The sequence below is a fragment of the Oncorhynchus kisutch genome, unplaced genomic scaffold, assembly GCF_002021735.2.
Source record: "Oncorhynchus kisutch isolate 150728-3 unplaced genomic scaffold, Okis_V2 Okis01b-Okis20b_hom, whole genome shotgun sequence".
Taxonomy (NCBI): Eukaryota; Metazoa; Chordata; class Actinopteri; order Salmoniformes; family Salmonidae; genus Oncorhynchus; species Oncorhynchus kisutch.
The window spans coordinates 5,921,594-5,937,797 of NW_022261978.1; the positions used below are offsets into that span (position 1 = coordinate 5,921,594).

Consider the following 16,204-nt stretch of genomic DNA (forward strand, 5'->3'; position numbering starts at 1 on the left):
CTAATGGTTCAGTCTGAATTTGTTGCAGGAAACCGACTTCGTCTGCAGGCTGCAAGGCAACAAATTCAGCATTGGCCACAGGACAATAAATCAATCTAGTCTCTTCAGGATTCGTCCCAAATGGCACCCTATTCACATTAAAGGACACTACATTAGACCAGAGCCTGTAGGGCTCTTGTTACGAGTAGTGAACTAAATGGAATATGGTTCACTATATATGGAATATGGTTCACTATATAGGGAATATGGTGCACTATATAGGGAATATGATTCACTATATAGGGAATATGGTTCACTATATGAGGAATAGAGTTCACTATATGAGGAATAGGGTTCACTATATACGGAATAGGGTTCACTATATATGGAATAGTGTTCACTATATATGGAATAGGGTTCACTATATGAGGAATAGGGTTCACTATATGAGGAATAGGGTTCACTATATGAGGAATAGGGTTCACTCTATGAGGAATAGGGTTCACTATATATGGAATAGGGTTCACTATATGGGGAATAGGGTTCACACTATGGGGAATAGGGTTCACTCTATGGGGAATATGGTTCACTATATATGGAATAGGGTTCACTGTATATGGAATAGGGTTCACTATATGCGGAATATGGTTCACTATATATGGAATAGGGTTCACTATATATGGAATAGGGTTCACTATATGGGGAATAGGGTTCACTATATGGGGAATAGGGTTCACTATATGGGGAATAGGGTTCACTATATGGGGAATAGGGTTCACTCTATGGGGAATAGGGTTCACTCTTTGGGGAATAGGGTTCACTCTTTGGGGAATAGGGTTCACTATATATGGAATAGGGTTCACTATATATGGAATAGGGTTCACTATATATGGAATAAGGTTCACTATATATGGAATAGGGTTCACTATATATGGAATAGGGTTCACTATATATGGAATAGGGTTCACTATATATGGAATAGGGTTCACTATATATGGAGAATAGGGTTCACTATATGGGGAATAGGGCTCACTATATATGGAATAGGGTTCACTATATATGGAATAGGGTTCACTATATATGGAATAGGGTTCACTCTATGGGGAATATGGTTCACTCTATGGGGAATATGGTTCACTATATATGGGAATAGGGTTCACTCTATGGGGAATAGGGTTCACTATATGGGGAATAGGGTAATTAGCTATTTAACAGTTTGTGTTTAGTAGTCATATTACTGGATAATTAGCTAATTAACTAAGAAGCAGTTGAGTTGATGATGATTGACTTGTATTAACACATTTGAATTGTTATTTTAGAGTTTAATTGTCTATCGCTCTGTTTCTTTTGCCTTTCTCTCCTTTCTCCTTCTCTCCCTCCCTATCCCCCTCTCTCTCTCTTCTAGTGGTGCCTCTGACCCCCTCTCTAAAGAGCGGAGACTACCGCCTCAACTACCTCCCTCCTCCTCCCTTTCATCCCAACCCCCTTACCCCACCCCCTCTAACATTGACCTTACACCCCTAACGCCCCTCCACCCCCCCGCCAACACGAGTCACCATGACGACCTCCGCGTTGCGTCGCCAGGTGAAGAACATCGTTCACAACTACTCTGAGGCAGAGATCAAGGTGACTGTAACTAACTCTACTAACTCTACTATATTTTATTCTTTCCTTCTGTGTGTTGTAGAAAGTTGTGTTTGCCTGGTGTGTTCCCACCTGTGGGCCCCGGCTGGATTATTTAGGTAACACTGTGGTGTAATGTCAGGTAGCACTGTGGTGTAATGTCAGGTAGCACTGTGGTGTAATGTAATGTCAGGTAGCACTGTGGTGTAATGTCAGGTAGCACTGTGGTGTAATGTAATGTCAGGTAACACTGTGGTGTAATGTCAGGTAGCACTGTGGTGTAATGTAATGTCAGGTAGCACTGTGGTGTAATGTAATGTCAGGTAACACTGTGGTGTAATGTCAGGTAACACTGTGGTGTAATGTCAGGTAGCACTGTGGTGTAATGTAATGTCAGGTAGCACTGTGGTGTAATGCAATGTCAGGTAACACTGTGGTGTAATGTCAGGTAACACTGTGGTGTAATGTCAGGTAGCACTGTGGTGTAATGTCAGGTAGCACTGTGGTGTAATGTCAGGTAGCACTGTGGTGTAATGTCAGGTAGCACTGTGGTGTAATGTAATGTCAGGTAACACTGTGGTGTAATGTCAGGTAGCACTGTGGTGTAATGTAATGTCAGGTAGCACTGTGGTGTAATGTAATGTCAGGTAACACTGTGGTGTAATGTCAGGTAACACTGTGGTGTAATGTCAGGTAGCACTGTGGTGTAATGTAATGTCAGGTAGCACTGTGGTGTAATGCAATGTCAGGTAACACTGTGGTGTAATGTCAGGTAACACTGTGGTGTAATGTCAGGTAGCACTGTGGTGTAATGTCAGGTAACAGTGTGGTGTAATGTAATGTCAGGTAACACTGTGGTGTAATGTCAGGTAACACTGGTGTAATGTAATGTCAGGTAGCACTGTGGTGTAATGTCAGGTAGCACTGTGGTGTAATGTCAGGTAGCACTGTGGTGTAATGTAATGTCAGGTAACACTGTGGTGTAATGTCAGGTAACACTGTGGTGTAATGTCAGGTAGCACTGTGGTGTGATGTAATGTCAGGTAGCACTGTGGTGTAATGTAATGTCAGGTAGCACTGTGGTGTAATGTAATGTCAGGTAGCACTGTGGTGTAATGTAATGTCAGGTAGCACTGTGGTGTAATGTAATGTCAGGTAGCACTGTGATGTAATGTCAGGTAACACTGTGGTGTAATGTCAGGTAGCACTGTGGTGTAATGTCAGGTAACACTGTGGTGTAATGTCAAGTAACACTGTGGTGTAATGTCAGGTAGCACTGTGGTGTAATGTCAGGTAACAGTGTGGTGTAATGTAATGTCAGGTAGCACTGTGGTGTAATGTAATGTCAGGTAACACTGTGGTGTAATGTCAGGTTGCACTGTGGTGTAATGTCAGGTAGCACTGTGGTGTAATGTAATGTCAGGTAACGCTGTGGTGTAATGTCAGGTAGCACTGTGGTGTAATGTAATGTCAGGTAGCACTGTGGTGTAACTTAAGGTAACACTGTGGTGTAATGTCAGGTAGCACTGTGGTGTCATGTAATGTCAGGTAGCACTGTGGTGTAATGTCCGGTAGTACTGTGGTGTAATGTCCGGTACCTTGCTATTCAGTTTGATGGTCCCGTACTCAGCTATGAATTGATACATTTTCATTAATGATTTATTGACTACTTACAAAGCCTTTCTACACTATTGGTAGCCCAGATCTTTCACACCTGCTACACTGGGGCGTTGAGAAGGCAGCCCATCATTATAGGTCAAATCTTACAAGAAATCGTACCCCCCCCCCTCCCCCCCCTCTTCTAAACCTGGTGTGTGATACTACATTCTCTCATTCCAATACCCCTCCCTCCCTCAACCAGGTGCGTGAGGCGACGTCCAACGACCCGTGGGGCCCCTCCTCCTCGCTGATGTCAGAGATCGCTGACCTCACCTTTAACGTGGTGGCTTTTGCTGAGGTCATGGGCATGGTCTGGAAACGCCTCAACGACCACGGGAAAAACTGGAGACACGTCTACAAGGTAAACTCCTTTAAAGAGACACCATTTACATCTACAAGGTGAACACCTTTAAAGAGACACCATTTACATCTACAAGGTAGACACCTTTAAAGAGACACCATTTACATCTACAAGGTAGACACCTTTAAAGAGACACCATTTACATCTACAAGGTAGACGTCTTTAAAGAGACACCATTTACATCTACAAGGTAGACACCTTTAAAGAGACACCATTTACATCTACAAGGTAGACACCTTTAAAGAGACACCATTTACATCTACAAGGTAGACACCTTTAAAGAGACACCATTTACATCTACAAGGTAGACACCTTTAAAGAGACACCATTTACATCTACAAGGTAGACACCTTTAAAGAGACACCATTTACATCTACAAGGTAAACACCTTTAAAGAGACACCATTTACATCTACCATTTCCTGGTTGCTAAAGTTCTAATAGTTTAAGTGGCAAAACAAGCAGCCATTGTATAGAGAATCATTGTACCATCTAAACTGCTGTGAATTATATTTTCCATAACCAAAAATGTTGTACTTTCAACTGTTTGAAGCTGCTGTACAAAACCCAAAGTAAAATATGCAAAGAAAAATACTGAAGATGGGAAGCGTAGAAATAGCGCACATAGAACAGATCTACTGCTTCTGAGACTTGCTTTCAATGAGAATGTGAATATGGAATAGTTACATTTTCCAGCTTTAAATCAGTCTATTTTGGTCTTGTTTTATTATCCTATTCCTGTGAGTTGGTACTCATTTTTATCATTCTATGCAGCTTTTATGTTTTAAAAAAAATCTAGATATATATTTAAGTTATGTATTTAAATGTTTGTTTAGTATGTACAGCATCTTGAGTGGTGGTGTCTGTATGAAATGTGCAGTAGAAATAAAGTTCTATTATATGACAAGGCCCTGACGCTGCTCGACTACTTGATCAAGACCGGCTCAGAGAGAGTGGCTCAGCAGTGCCGCGAGAACGCATTCACCATACAGGTGGGTGGGGGAAACTGGGGTACGGTGGGGAGGGTGTTCTGGCACAAAATGGCAGCGAGAACGCATTGACCATACAGGTGGGTGGGGGTAACTGGGGTACGGTGGGGAGGGTGTTCTGGCACAAAATGGCAGCGAGAACGCATTCACCATACAGGTGGGTGGGGGTAACTGGGGTACGGAGGGGAGGGTGTTCTGGCACAAAATGGCAGCGAGAACGCATTCACCATACAGGTGGGTGGGGGTAACTGGGGTACGGAGGGGAGGGTGTTCTGGCACAAAATGGCAGCGAGAACGCATTCACCATACAGGTGGGTGGGGGTAACTGGGGTACGGAGGGGAGGGTGTTCTGGCACAAAATGGCAGCGAGAACGCATTCACCATACAGGTGGGTGGGGGAAACTGGGGTACGGAGGGGAGGGTGTTCTGGCACAAAATGGCAGCGAGAACGCATTCACCATACAGGTGGGTGGGGGTAACTGGGGTACGGTGGGGAGGGTGTTCTGGCACAAAATAATATAAATGCTGCAGTGGACTCCTGCTCTCCTCTCTTAGAAATAAAGGTGCTATCGAGAACCTTAAAGGGTTATTCGGCTGTCCCCTGAGGAGACCCCTTTGAAGAACCCTTTTTAGTTTCAGGTAGAACCCTTTTGTGTTCCATGCAAAACCCTTTCCACAGAGGGTTCTACCTGGAACTAAAAAGGGTTCTACCTGGAACTAAAAAGGGTTCTCCTATGGGGACGGTCAAAGAACCCTTCATTAGTTCATTGTTATGGATGTATCCAAATAATTGTCACTAGAAAACAGCTTAAACAAATGCAGCTACTTTGCTTTTATTCTGGCTGCCCTGTTCGACGTGACTGTAAGTTAGCCGTAGTTGGCTAGCTAGCTAGCAAGGGACCAGAACGTTGTCATCCAGATACATGTCTAACCAACTATACATAGATACAGAACAAGCCGTAGTTGGCTAGCTAGCTAGCAAGGGACCAGAACGTTGTCATCCAGATACATGTCTAACCAACTATACATAGATACAGAACAAGCCGTAGTTGGCTAGCTAGCTAGCAAGGGACCAGAACGTTGTCATCCAGGTACATGTCTAACCAACTATACATAGATACAGAACAAGCCGTAGTTGGCTAGCTAGCTAGCAAGGGACCAGAACGTTGTCATCCAGATACATGTCTAACCAACTATACATAGATATAGAACAAGCCGTAGTTGGCTAGCTAGGTACATGTCTAACCAACTATCCATAGATACAGATCAAACTGTAGTTGGCTAGCTAGGTACATGTCTAACCAATTATACATAGATACAGATCAAACTGTAGTTGGCTAGCTAGGTACATGTCTAACCAACTATACATAGATACAGATCAAACTGTAGTTGGCTAGCTAGCCAGCAAGGGACCAGAACGTTGTCAGCAAGGTACGTGTCTAACCAACTATCCATAGAAACAGAACAAACCGTAGTTGGCTAGCTAGGTACATGTCTAACCAACTATCCATAGAAACAGAACAAACCATAGTTGGCTAGCTAGGTACATGTCTAACCAACTATCCATAGATACAGAACAAACCGTAGTTGGCTAGCTAGGTACATGTCTAACCAACTATCCATAGATACAGAACAAACCGTAGTTGGCTAGCTAGCCAGCAAGGGACCAGACCGTTGTCAGCCAGGTAAACGCCTTTATGGTAATGGCTCATAGAACCAACTATTGGGTCGCATCCATAAGTACAGAACAAAAAGGACTGGCTACCGAACCGATATAACGAATGTCCAGCCGGCTTGGATAGCAACCCTAGATTTGTGTCGGGAATATTATCTTGTGGACGGATGAAATAGTATGAATAATTTCATCAAAATAACGTTTTTTAATGAAAATATGTAAATCATTATGTGTATATGATATAATGCAAAGGAATGAATGTAATATGAAATCCTCATCATCATGTCTCCGTGTAGACGCTGCGGGACTTCCAGTACATGGACCGGGATGGCCGGGACCAGGGGGGCAACGTGAGGGAGAAGGCTCGCCAGCTGGTGTCTCTACTCAGGGACGAGGAACGGCTCAGACAGGAGAGGAGCCAGGCGTTGACCACTAAGGAACGCATGACGGCTGGAACAGGGGGAGGAGGAGGAGGAGGAGGAGGAGGAGGGACGGGGGGGAGGAGGAGGAGGGACGGGGGGGAGGAGGAGGGACGGTACATGGAGTGGTACCTCCAGCGTACCAACCAGGGCGAAGGACCAGCCAGCCAAATATGGCAGCTCACTACGGGGAAGAGTTCATCCGCTCCCGGGGCTCGCCCTCCTCCTTTAACTGTGAGTGTAGACATGAATACTTCCCCTTTAACTGTGAGTGTAGACCTTAACACTTCCCCTTTAACTATGAGTGTAGACTTTAACATTTCCCCTTTAACTGTGAGTGTAGACTTTAATACTTCCCCTTTAACTGTGAGTGTAGACTTTAACACTTCCCCTTTAACTGTGAGTGTAGACTTTAACACTTCCCCTTTAACTGTGAGTGTAGACTTTAACACTTCCCCTTTAACTGTGAGTGTAGACTTTAACACTTCCCCTTTAACTGTGAGTGTAGACTTTAACACTTCCCCTTTAACTGTGAGTGTAGACTTTAACACTTCCCCTTTAACTGTGAGTGTAGACATCAACACTTCCCCTTTAACTGTGAGTGTAGACATCAACGCTTCCCCTTTAACTGTGAGTGTAGACTTTAACATTTCCCCTTTAACTGTGAGTGTAGTCTTTAATACCTTCCCTTTAATGTAGTACCACATTCAGAATTATACTTTATAGACTTTTACTTCACCTGTGTGTGCTCATTTTAAACCTCTAATTTAACTGAGTATATTCAAGCACGACCACACAACTTCATGCACATACACACACACAGCACAAATGGAGTCTGGACAATCAATGAAATAGATTAAAGCTATGAATAACACAAGACAACTGACTAATATTTATCCTCTCTATATCTGTTTCTGTCCCCCCTGACTCTCTCGCTCTCTCCCTCCCCCAACTCTCCCCCATCTCTCTCTCTCCCCCAGCCTCTTCATCCTCTCCTCGTGAAGCGTCTGATCTAGAACAGGCCCGCCCCCAGACCAGCGGAGAGGAGGAGCTACAGTTACAGCTGGCCCTGGCCATGAGCAGAGAGGAGAGTGAGAAGGTGAAACACACACACACATTCTGAAGTGTGAGTCAGTGAGGTGGGCTGGACTCCTACACCGCCTCTCAGAGTGCATCTGTCATATCAGCGATGTCACCAGCTCAATGAGCTCAACAGCACCACTGTGTGGTGGGACAGACGACACACAGCTGCTGGGGTGTATTAACTAGGGCCTAAAGGGAAGCAAACGTTGGGGAAGGACTACATGAACTTGTCCAATAGGAAAAGCTTGTTTTTGTTTTTCCGTTGCAAAACATGTAGCTACCGTGTGCACTAATGAATACAACCCTGCTGTGTCCGTTCCTTAGCAGTGATGTGGGAAAGTGTGTTGCTGTGGTTACCCTCTTACTCCTTAGGTTCATACTGCAGATGGTCTCTCTCCTCTCTCTGTCTCCTCTCTTCTCTCTCTCTCTCTATTTCTCTCTCCTGATTAATGCTGAATGGTCATTGGTTAGTCAGATGTTAATCACTGACACAACCCCACTTCAGCTGGCCCCAATCCTCCCATTGCTATGGAGACAGATGACACACAGCTCCAGATAGCTCTGAGCCTTAGCAAAGAGGAGCACGAGCAGGTATACACACACACACACACTGCAGATTGTCCCTCCTCTGCCTGCTTCACCAGTGTGTATATGGTAACCTCCTGCAATGCCATGTGAATCCTGTCCTCTAACTAACTATTCTGTCCCCCTCCAGATTCCATCCTTACCTCTGTCGGCTCCTTCTCCTAGTTTAATCTACCATATTCCCTTCATCCCTTCCTCCCTCTCCCCTCTCCTCCTCTCCCTCTCTCCTCTCTTCCTTTCCCTCCCTCTCTCCTCTCCTCATCCCTCCCACTCCCTCTCCTCCTTTCCCACTCCATCCTCTCCTCCTCTCCCTCCCTCCTCTCCTCCACTCCCTCTCCTCCTCTCCCTCTCTCCTCCACTCCCTCTCCTCCTCTCCCTCCCTCCTCCACTCCCTCTCCTCCTCTCCCTCTCTCCTCTCACTCCCTCCTCTCCTCCACTCCCTCCTCCTCTTCCTCCCTCACTCCCTCCTCTTCTCCTCTCCCTCTCTCCTCTCCTCCTCCACTCCCTTCTCCTCTCTCTCCCTCCCTCCCTCCTCTCCTCCTCCTTTTCCCTCCCTCCCCCCTCTCCTCCCTCCTTTTCCCTCCCTCCACCCTCTCCTCCCTCCCTCCCTCCTCCTCTCCCTCCCTCCTCTCCTCCTCCCTCCCTCCTCTTCTCCTCTTCCTCCTCTCATCCCTCCTCCTCTCCCTTCTCCTCCCTCCTCCTCTCCCTTCCTCCTCCTCCTCCTCCTCCCTCCCTCTCCTCCCTCCTCTCCTCCTCCCCCTCCCTCCCCCCCTCTCCTCCCTCCTCTCCTTCTCTCCCTCCTCTCCTCCTCCCTCCCTCTCCTCCCTCCTCTCCTCCTCCCCCTACCTCCTCTCCTTCTCTCCCTCCTCTCCTCCTCCTCCCTCCTCTCCTTCTCTCCCTCCTCTCCTCCTCCTCTTCTCCTCTCCCTCCTCTCCTCCTCCTCCCTCCCCTCCCCTCCCTTCTCCTCTCCCTCCTCTCCTCCTCCTCCCTCCCTCATCTCCGTTACAGGGCTGTATGGTTGAGGTGACCTTAACTTTGTCCTTCTGCTTCCTCTTCACTGGCTGATAATATCAATCCCTTTTCCTTTCTGTCTTTCTTTCTAACAGTTCAGTTGTTTTCCTAAAATATAGTTAAAAGAACTGTAATGTGTGTGTGTGTGTGTGTGTGTCATGTCTGCATCGTGTGTCCACAGTGTCTCCATGGAAACTGTGTTGATGATGTCACCATGCCGCCTCTGCAGGACCAGCGTTGTCTCCAAGGAGATGAGTCGTTTTTGCAGAGAGCCCTGGACGAGAACAGAAGGGACAGTCACACAGGGACAGGGGAGGTGAGGGGGGTGTGTGGGGAGGTGAGGAGGTGTGTGGGGAGGTGAGGAGGTGTGTGGGGAGGTGAGGGTGTGTGTGAGTGAGACAGGGAGACAGAGAAGCGATTCCCAAACCTTCCATAACAAAGCCATCACCCACAGAGTCCCCTTAGCAAGCTGGTCCTGGGGCTCTGATCATAAACACACCACACAGAGCCCACAGAGCCCACAGAGCCCACACAGAGCCCACACAGAGCCCACAGAGCCCCAGGACAGCAACACAACTAGACAAAACAAAAAGATAATTACTTGACACATTGGAGAAAAAAACAGAGCAAACTAGAATGTTATTTGGCCCTAAACAGAGAGTACACAGTGGCAGAATACCTGACCACTGACTGACCCAAACTAGAATGTTATTTGGCCCTAAACAGAGAGTACACAGTGGCAGAATACCTGACCACTGACTGACCCAAACTAGAATGTTATTTGGCCCTAAACAGAGAGTACACAGTGGCAGAATACCTGACCACTGACTGACCCAAACTAGAATGTTATTTGGCCCTAAACAGAGAGTACACAGTGGCAGAATACCTGACCACTGACTGACCCAAATTTAAGGAAAGCTTTGACTATGTACAGACTCAGTGAGCATAGCCTTGCTATTGAGAATGGCCGCCGTAGGCAGACCTGGCTCTCAAGAGAAGACAGGCTATGTGCACACTGCCCACAAAATGAGGTGGGAACTGAGCTGCACTTCCTAACCTCCTGCCAAATGTATGACCATATTAGAGACACATATTTCCCTCAGATTACACAGAATCACAAAGAATTTGAAAACAAATCCCGATTTTGATAAACTCCCATATCTACTGGGTGAAATTCCACAGTGTTCCATCACAGCAGCAAGATTTGTGACCTGTTGCCACGAGAAACGGGCAACCAGTGAAGAACAAACACCATTGTAAATGGTGTTGTAAATGCAACCCATATTTATGCTTATTTATTTTCCCTTTTGTACTTTAACCATTTGTACATCGTTACAACACTGTATATAGACATAATGACATTTGTAACTTTTGTGAGTGTAATGTTTACTGTTCATTTTTATTGTTCATTTCACTTTTGTATATTATTTACCTCACTTGCTTTGAGAGAGATTAATATGCTTTGTTATGATTCTGAAGGTCAGATAGCAACCAACAAGCTGCGTTGTGGGGGATCATGTCAGCTTGTTTTGTCTTGTTGTTGATACCATGTTGTCTTGTTGTTGATACCATCTTGTCTTGTTGTTGATACCATGTTGTCTTGTTGATACCATGTTGTCTTGTTGTTGATACCATGTTGTTTTGTCTTGTTGTTGATACCATGTTGTCTTGTTGTTGATACCATGTTGTTTTGTTTTGTCTTGTTGTTGATACCATGTTATCTTGTTTTGTGTTGTTGTTGATACCATGTTATCTTGTTTTGTCTTGTTGTTGATACCATGTTGTTTTGTTTTGTCTTGCTGTTGATACCATGTTGTTTTGTTTTGTCTTGTTGTTGATACCATGTTGTCTTGTTTTGTCTTGTTGTTGATACCATGTTGTTTTGTCTTGTTGTTGATACCATGTTGTCTTGTTGTTGATACCATGTTTTGTCTTGTTGTTGATACCATGTTGTCTTGTTGTTGATACCATGTTGTCTTGTTGTTGATACCATGTTTTGTCTTGTTGTTGATACCATGTTGTCTTGTTGTTGATACCATGTTGTCTTGTTGTTGATACCATGTTGTCTTGTTGTTGATACCATGTTGTTTTGTTGTTGATACCATGTCTTGTCTTGTTGTTGATACCATGTTGTCTTGGTGTTGATACCATGTTGTTTTGTTGTTGATACCATGTTGTCTTGTTGTTGATACCATGTTGTCTTGTTGTTGATACCATGTTGTCTTGTCTTGTTGTTGATACCATGTTGTCTTGTTGTTGATACCATGTTGTCTTGTTGTTGATACCATGTTGTCTTGTTGTTGATACCATGTTGTTTTGTCTTGTTGTTGATACCATGGTATCTTGTTTTGACTGGTCTATGCTGATATGGCTAAAATCCGCTAGTTAGCTAACCGCTGTAGCAATGTATTTGAGAGACAACAAGTGCTCATTGTGCAAACTTATTTATGGTTTGAATAAACATGTTGGTTTACATGTTGTGGACAATCTTAAGCCGCTCTGTTGTGTCCCAGAGCTGCTGGACAATCAGCCCGTGACTCTGAAGGCAGCGTCTCCTTGACAACCAGATGTTTGTGATTCTGTTTCTCTCCAGTCCGCCATGTTGAATCTGGTGGATATCTTTGGCCCCTCTGAGGCTCCGCCCCCATCTGACGACCTCTGGGAAGCCCAGCCTGCTGTGACCTCTGACCCCTGGGACTCTGTGGGTGAGTGGTACACGCTCCCCCCCCCCCCCCCCCCCACACACACACACATGCGCGCGCTCTGCTATGAAAACTCTGTATTGCAAAACGTGCGCACTCTCTCTCTCAACCACAGTCCACTCCAACACTCCTGTGATTGGTAGTCCCTGGAAGACCCGCCCCTCCTCCAGCAGCCCAACCAATCCTTGGGCTCCGTCACGCTCTCCCACCTGGGAAGCTCCACCCACATCATCATCCAGCCCTGTCAACCACGGCTGGGAGAGCCCGCCCCCTCTTACAGGGGACGGTACTGATAGGACGGATCCCTTCTCTGTCAGGGAGGAGGAGGAGTGTAAAGGAGAAGAGGGACCACCTCAACCTGGCAGTCCTACTGGTAACACACACACACACACTTGTTTGTCTTCCTGTATGTATATGTTGTGTTTATACTGCATGTTTTCCTGCTGATGTCATTCCCTCCCCCTCCACAGGCCCAGATCTGTTTGGGGAGCGTGTCCTGTCCCCCGAGGTGAACGGGCGAGGGGGGGGCAGTCCGGAGATGTTTGACCTGTCCCGTCTCGCCCCCCCGCAGGGCTACGCGGCCCCCCGGATGTGTCGCACCCCAGAAGCCTTCCTGGGACCTACGGGGGCGTCGCTCGTCAACCTGGACGCACTCATCCCCCCTAATCCTCCTAGCAGGACCCACAACAACCCTTTCCTCTTAGGTGAGGAGATACACACACACACACACACACACACACACACACACTCACTCATCCCCCTTAATCATCCTAGCAGGACCCACAACAACCACCTCCTCTTAGGTGAGGAGATACACACACACACTCATCCCCCCTAATCCTCCTAGCAGGACCCACAACAACCCCTTCCTCTTAGGTGAGGGGACACACACACACACACACACACACACACACACACACACACACACACACACACACACACACCTACTGTCAAAAATATCAACTCACACTGCCACTGTCTAAATACTATAACTTTCTCCCTCACTCTCTCCCCCTCCTCTCTCTCCCCCTCCTCTCTCTCCCCCTCCTCTCTCTCTCCCCCTCCTCTCTCTCCCTCCTCTCTCCCCCTCTCTCTCTCCCCTCCTCTCTCTCCCCTCCTCTCTCTCCCCCTCCTCTCTCTCCCCCTCCTCTCTCTCTCTCCCCCTCCTCTCTCTCCCCCTCCTCTCTCTCTCTCCCCCTCCTCTCTCTCCCCCTCCTCTCACTCTCTCCCCCTCCTCTCTCCCCCTCCTCTCTCTCCCCCTCCTCTCTCCCCCTCCTCTCTCCCCCTCCTCTCTCTCCCCCTCCTCTCTCTCTCTCCCCCTCCTCTCTCTCCCCCTCCTCTCACTCTCTCCCCCTCCTCTCTCCCCCTCCTCTCTCTCCCTCCTCTCTCCCCCCCTCCTCTTACTCTCTCCCCCTCCTCTCTCTCCCTCCTCTCTCCCCCCCTCCTCTTACTCTCTCCCCCTCCTCTCTCTCCCTCCTCTCTCCCCCCTCCCCCTCCTCTCTCCCCCTCCTCTCTCTCCCTCCTCTCTCTCCACATTGCCAAAACAAGTGAAGTAGATAATAAACAAAATGTAAATAAATAATACACATTAACAGTAAACATTACACTCACAGAAGTTCCAAAAGAATAAAGACATTTCAAATGTCATATTGTGTCTATATACATTGTTGTAACGATGTGCAAATTGTTGAAGTACAAAAGTGAAAATAAATCAACATAAATCTGGGTTGTATTTACATTGGTGTTATAGATCTGTCTCTCTCTCCAGGTCTGAGTGTTCCCTCTCCCACCAACCCATTCCACTGTGACCAGCCCCGTCTCACACTCAACCAGATGCTCCGTCCCTGTTCCACCTCCCCACTCCCCCCTCACACCCTCCCCTACAGCCCCTCTCTCCCCCTCCCTCTCCCACACAACACCCAGGCCTCCCCCGGCCTCCTGGACCTCCCCTCTAACCTGCCCCATCCCCTCCTCCCCCTCTCCCCCGCCCCAGCCCACCGCGTCACGCCCCAATCTCACACACACAGCCACAACCCCTTCCTCTGAGTCCTGAGGGGAGATGGAGAGGCAACTGGCTCTATAACAACCCCTTCCTCTCAGGCCTGGGGGAAACTGGCTCTACAACAACCCCTTCCTCTGAGACCTGAGGGAAACTGGCTCTACAACAACCCCTTCCTCTGAGGCCTGAGGGGAAGCTGGCTCTACAACAACCCCTTCCTCTGAGACCTGAGGGAAACTGGCTCTACAACAACCCCTTCCTCTGAGTCCTGAGGGAAACTGGCTCTACAACAACCCCTTCCTCTGAGGCCTGGGGGAAACTGGCTCTACAACAACCCCTTCCTCTGAGTCCTGAGGGAAACTGGCTCTACAACAACCCCTTCCTCTCAGGCCTGAGGGGAAACTGGCTCTACAACAACCCCTTCCTCTGAGGCCTGGGGGGAAACTGGCTCTACAACAACCCCTTCCTCTCAGGCCTGAGGGGAAACTGGCTCTACAACAACCCCTTCCTCTGAGTCCTGAGGGAAACTGGCTCTACAACAACCCCTTCCTCTCAGGCCTGAGGGAAACTGGCTCTACAACAACCCCTTCCTCTCAGGCCTGAGGGAAACTGGCTCTACAACAACCCCTTCCTCTGAGGCCTGGGGGAATCTGGCTCTACAACAACCCCTTCCTCTGAGGCCTGGGGGAAACTGGCTCTACAACAACTCCTTCCTCTCAGGCCTGAGGGAAACTGGCTCTACAACAACCCCTTCCTCTGAGGCCTGAGGGGAAACTGGCTCTACAACAACCCCTTCCTCTGAGGCCTGAGGGGAAACTGGCTCTACAACAACCCCTTCCTCTCAGGCCTGAGGGAAACTGGCTCTACAACAACCCCTTCCTCTGAGGCCTGAGGGGAAACTGGCTCTACAACAACCCCTTCCTCTGAGGCCTGGGGGAAACTGGCTCTACAACAACCCCTTCCTCTGAGGCCTGGGGGAAACTGGCTCTACAACAACCCCTTCCTCTGAGACCTGAGGGGAAACAGGACTCATTAACGCTTCACCGAGAGCATGAATGCACCCCCTTACCCATCTGTCCAACTCTCTCCCCCTGTCCCCCTTACCCATCTGTCCAACTCTCTCCCCCTGTCCCCCTTACCCATCTGTCCAACTCTCTCCCCCTGTCCCCCTGTCCCCCTTACCCATCTGTCTAACTCTCTCCCCCTGTCCCCCTTACCCATCTGTCCAACTCTCTCCCCCTGTCCCCCTTACCCATCTGTCCAACTCTCTCCCCCTGTCCCCCTTACCCATCTGTCCAACTCTCTCCCCCTGTCCCCCTGTCCCCCTTACCCATCTGTCCAACTCTCTCCCCCTGTCCCCTTTACCCATCTGTCCAACTCTCTCCCCCTGTCCCCTTTACCCATCTGTCCAACTCTCTCCCCCTGTCCCCCTTACCCATCTGTCCAACTCTCTCCCCCTGTCCCCCTTACCCATATGTCAAACTCTCTCCCCCTGTCCCCCTTACCCATCTGTCCAACTCTCTCCCCCTGTCCCCCTTACCCATCTGTCCAACTCTCTCCCCCAATCCCCGTACCCCTTATACAGTGGGGCAAAAAAGTATTTAGTCAGCCACCAATTGTGCAAGTTCTCCCACTTAAAAAGATGAGAGAGGCCTGTAATTTTCATCATAGGTACACTTCAACTATGACAGACAAAATGAGAAAAAATATCCAGAAAATCACATTGTAGGATTGAATTTATTTGCAAATGATGGTGGAAAATAAGTATTTGGTCAAGAACAAAAGTTTATCTCAATACTTTGTTATATACCTTTTGTTGGCAATGACAGAGGTCAAACGTTTTCTTGGATGCAACTCAGCATTCTTTGTCCTCCAAACACGACGAGTTGAGTTTTTACCAAAAAGTTCTATTTTGGTTTCATCTGACCATATGACATTCTCCCAATCTTCTTCTGGATCATCCAAATGCTCTCTAGCAAACTTCAGACGGGCCTGGACATGTACTGGCTTAAGCAGGGGGACACGTCTGGCACTGCAGGATTTGAGTCCCTGGCGGCGTAGTGTGTTACTGATGGTAGGCTTTGTTACTTTGGTCCCAGCTCTCTGCAGGTCATTCACTA

General features: G+C 47.7%; 1 protein-coding gene across 1 annotated transcript; it reads left to right on the plus strand.

Moving 5' to 3' along the window:
* The first annotated feature begins 6,784 nt into the window (after positions 1-6,784).
* LOC109885020 (epsin-3-like) lies at positions 6,785-14,131 on the plus strand. Its single transcript, XM_031811061.1, has 7 exons — positions 6,785-6,938; positions 7,685-7,803; positions 9,613-9,699; positions 11,977-12,088; positions 12,201-12,458; positions 12,556-12,789; positions 13,854-14,131. Exons 1-7 carry the CDS (start codon positions 6,878-6,880, stop codon positions 14,129-14,131), a joined length of 1,149 nt encoding a protein of 382 aa, XP_031666921.1. The 5' UTR covers positions 6,785-6,877.
* The last annotated feature ends 2,073 nt before the right edge of the window (positions 14,132-16,204 follow it).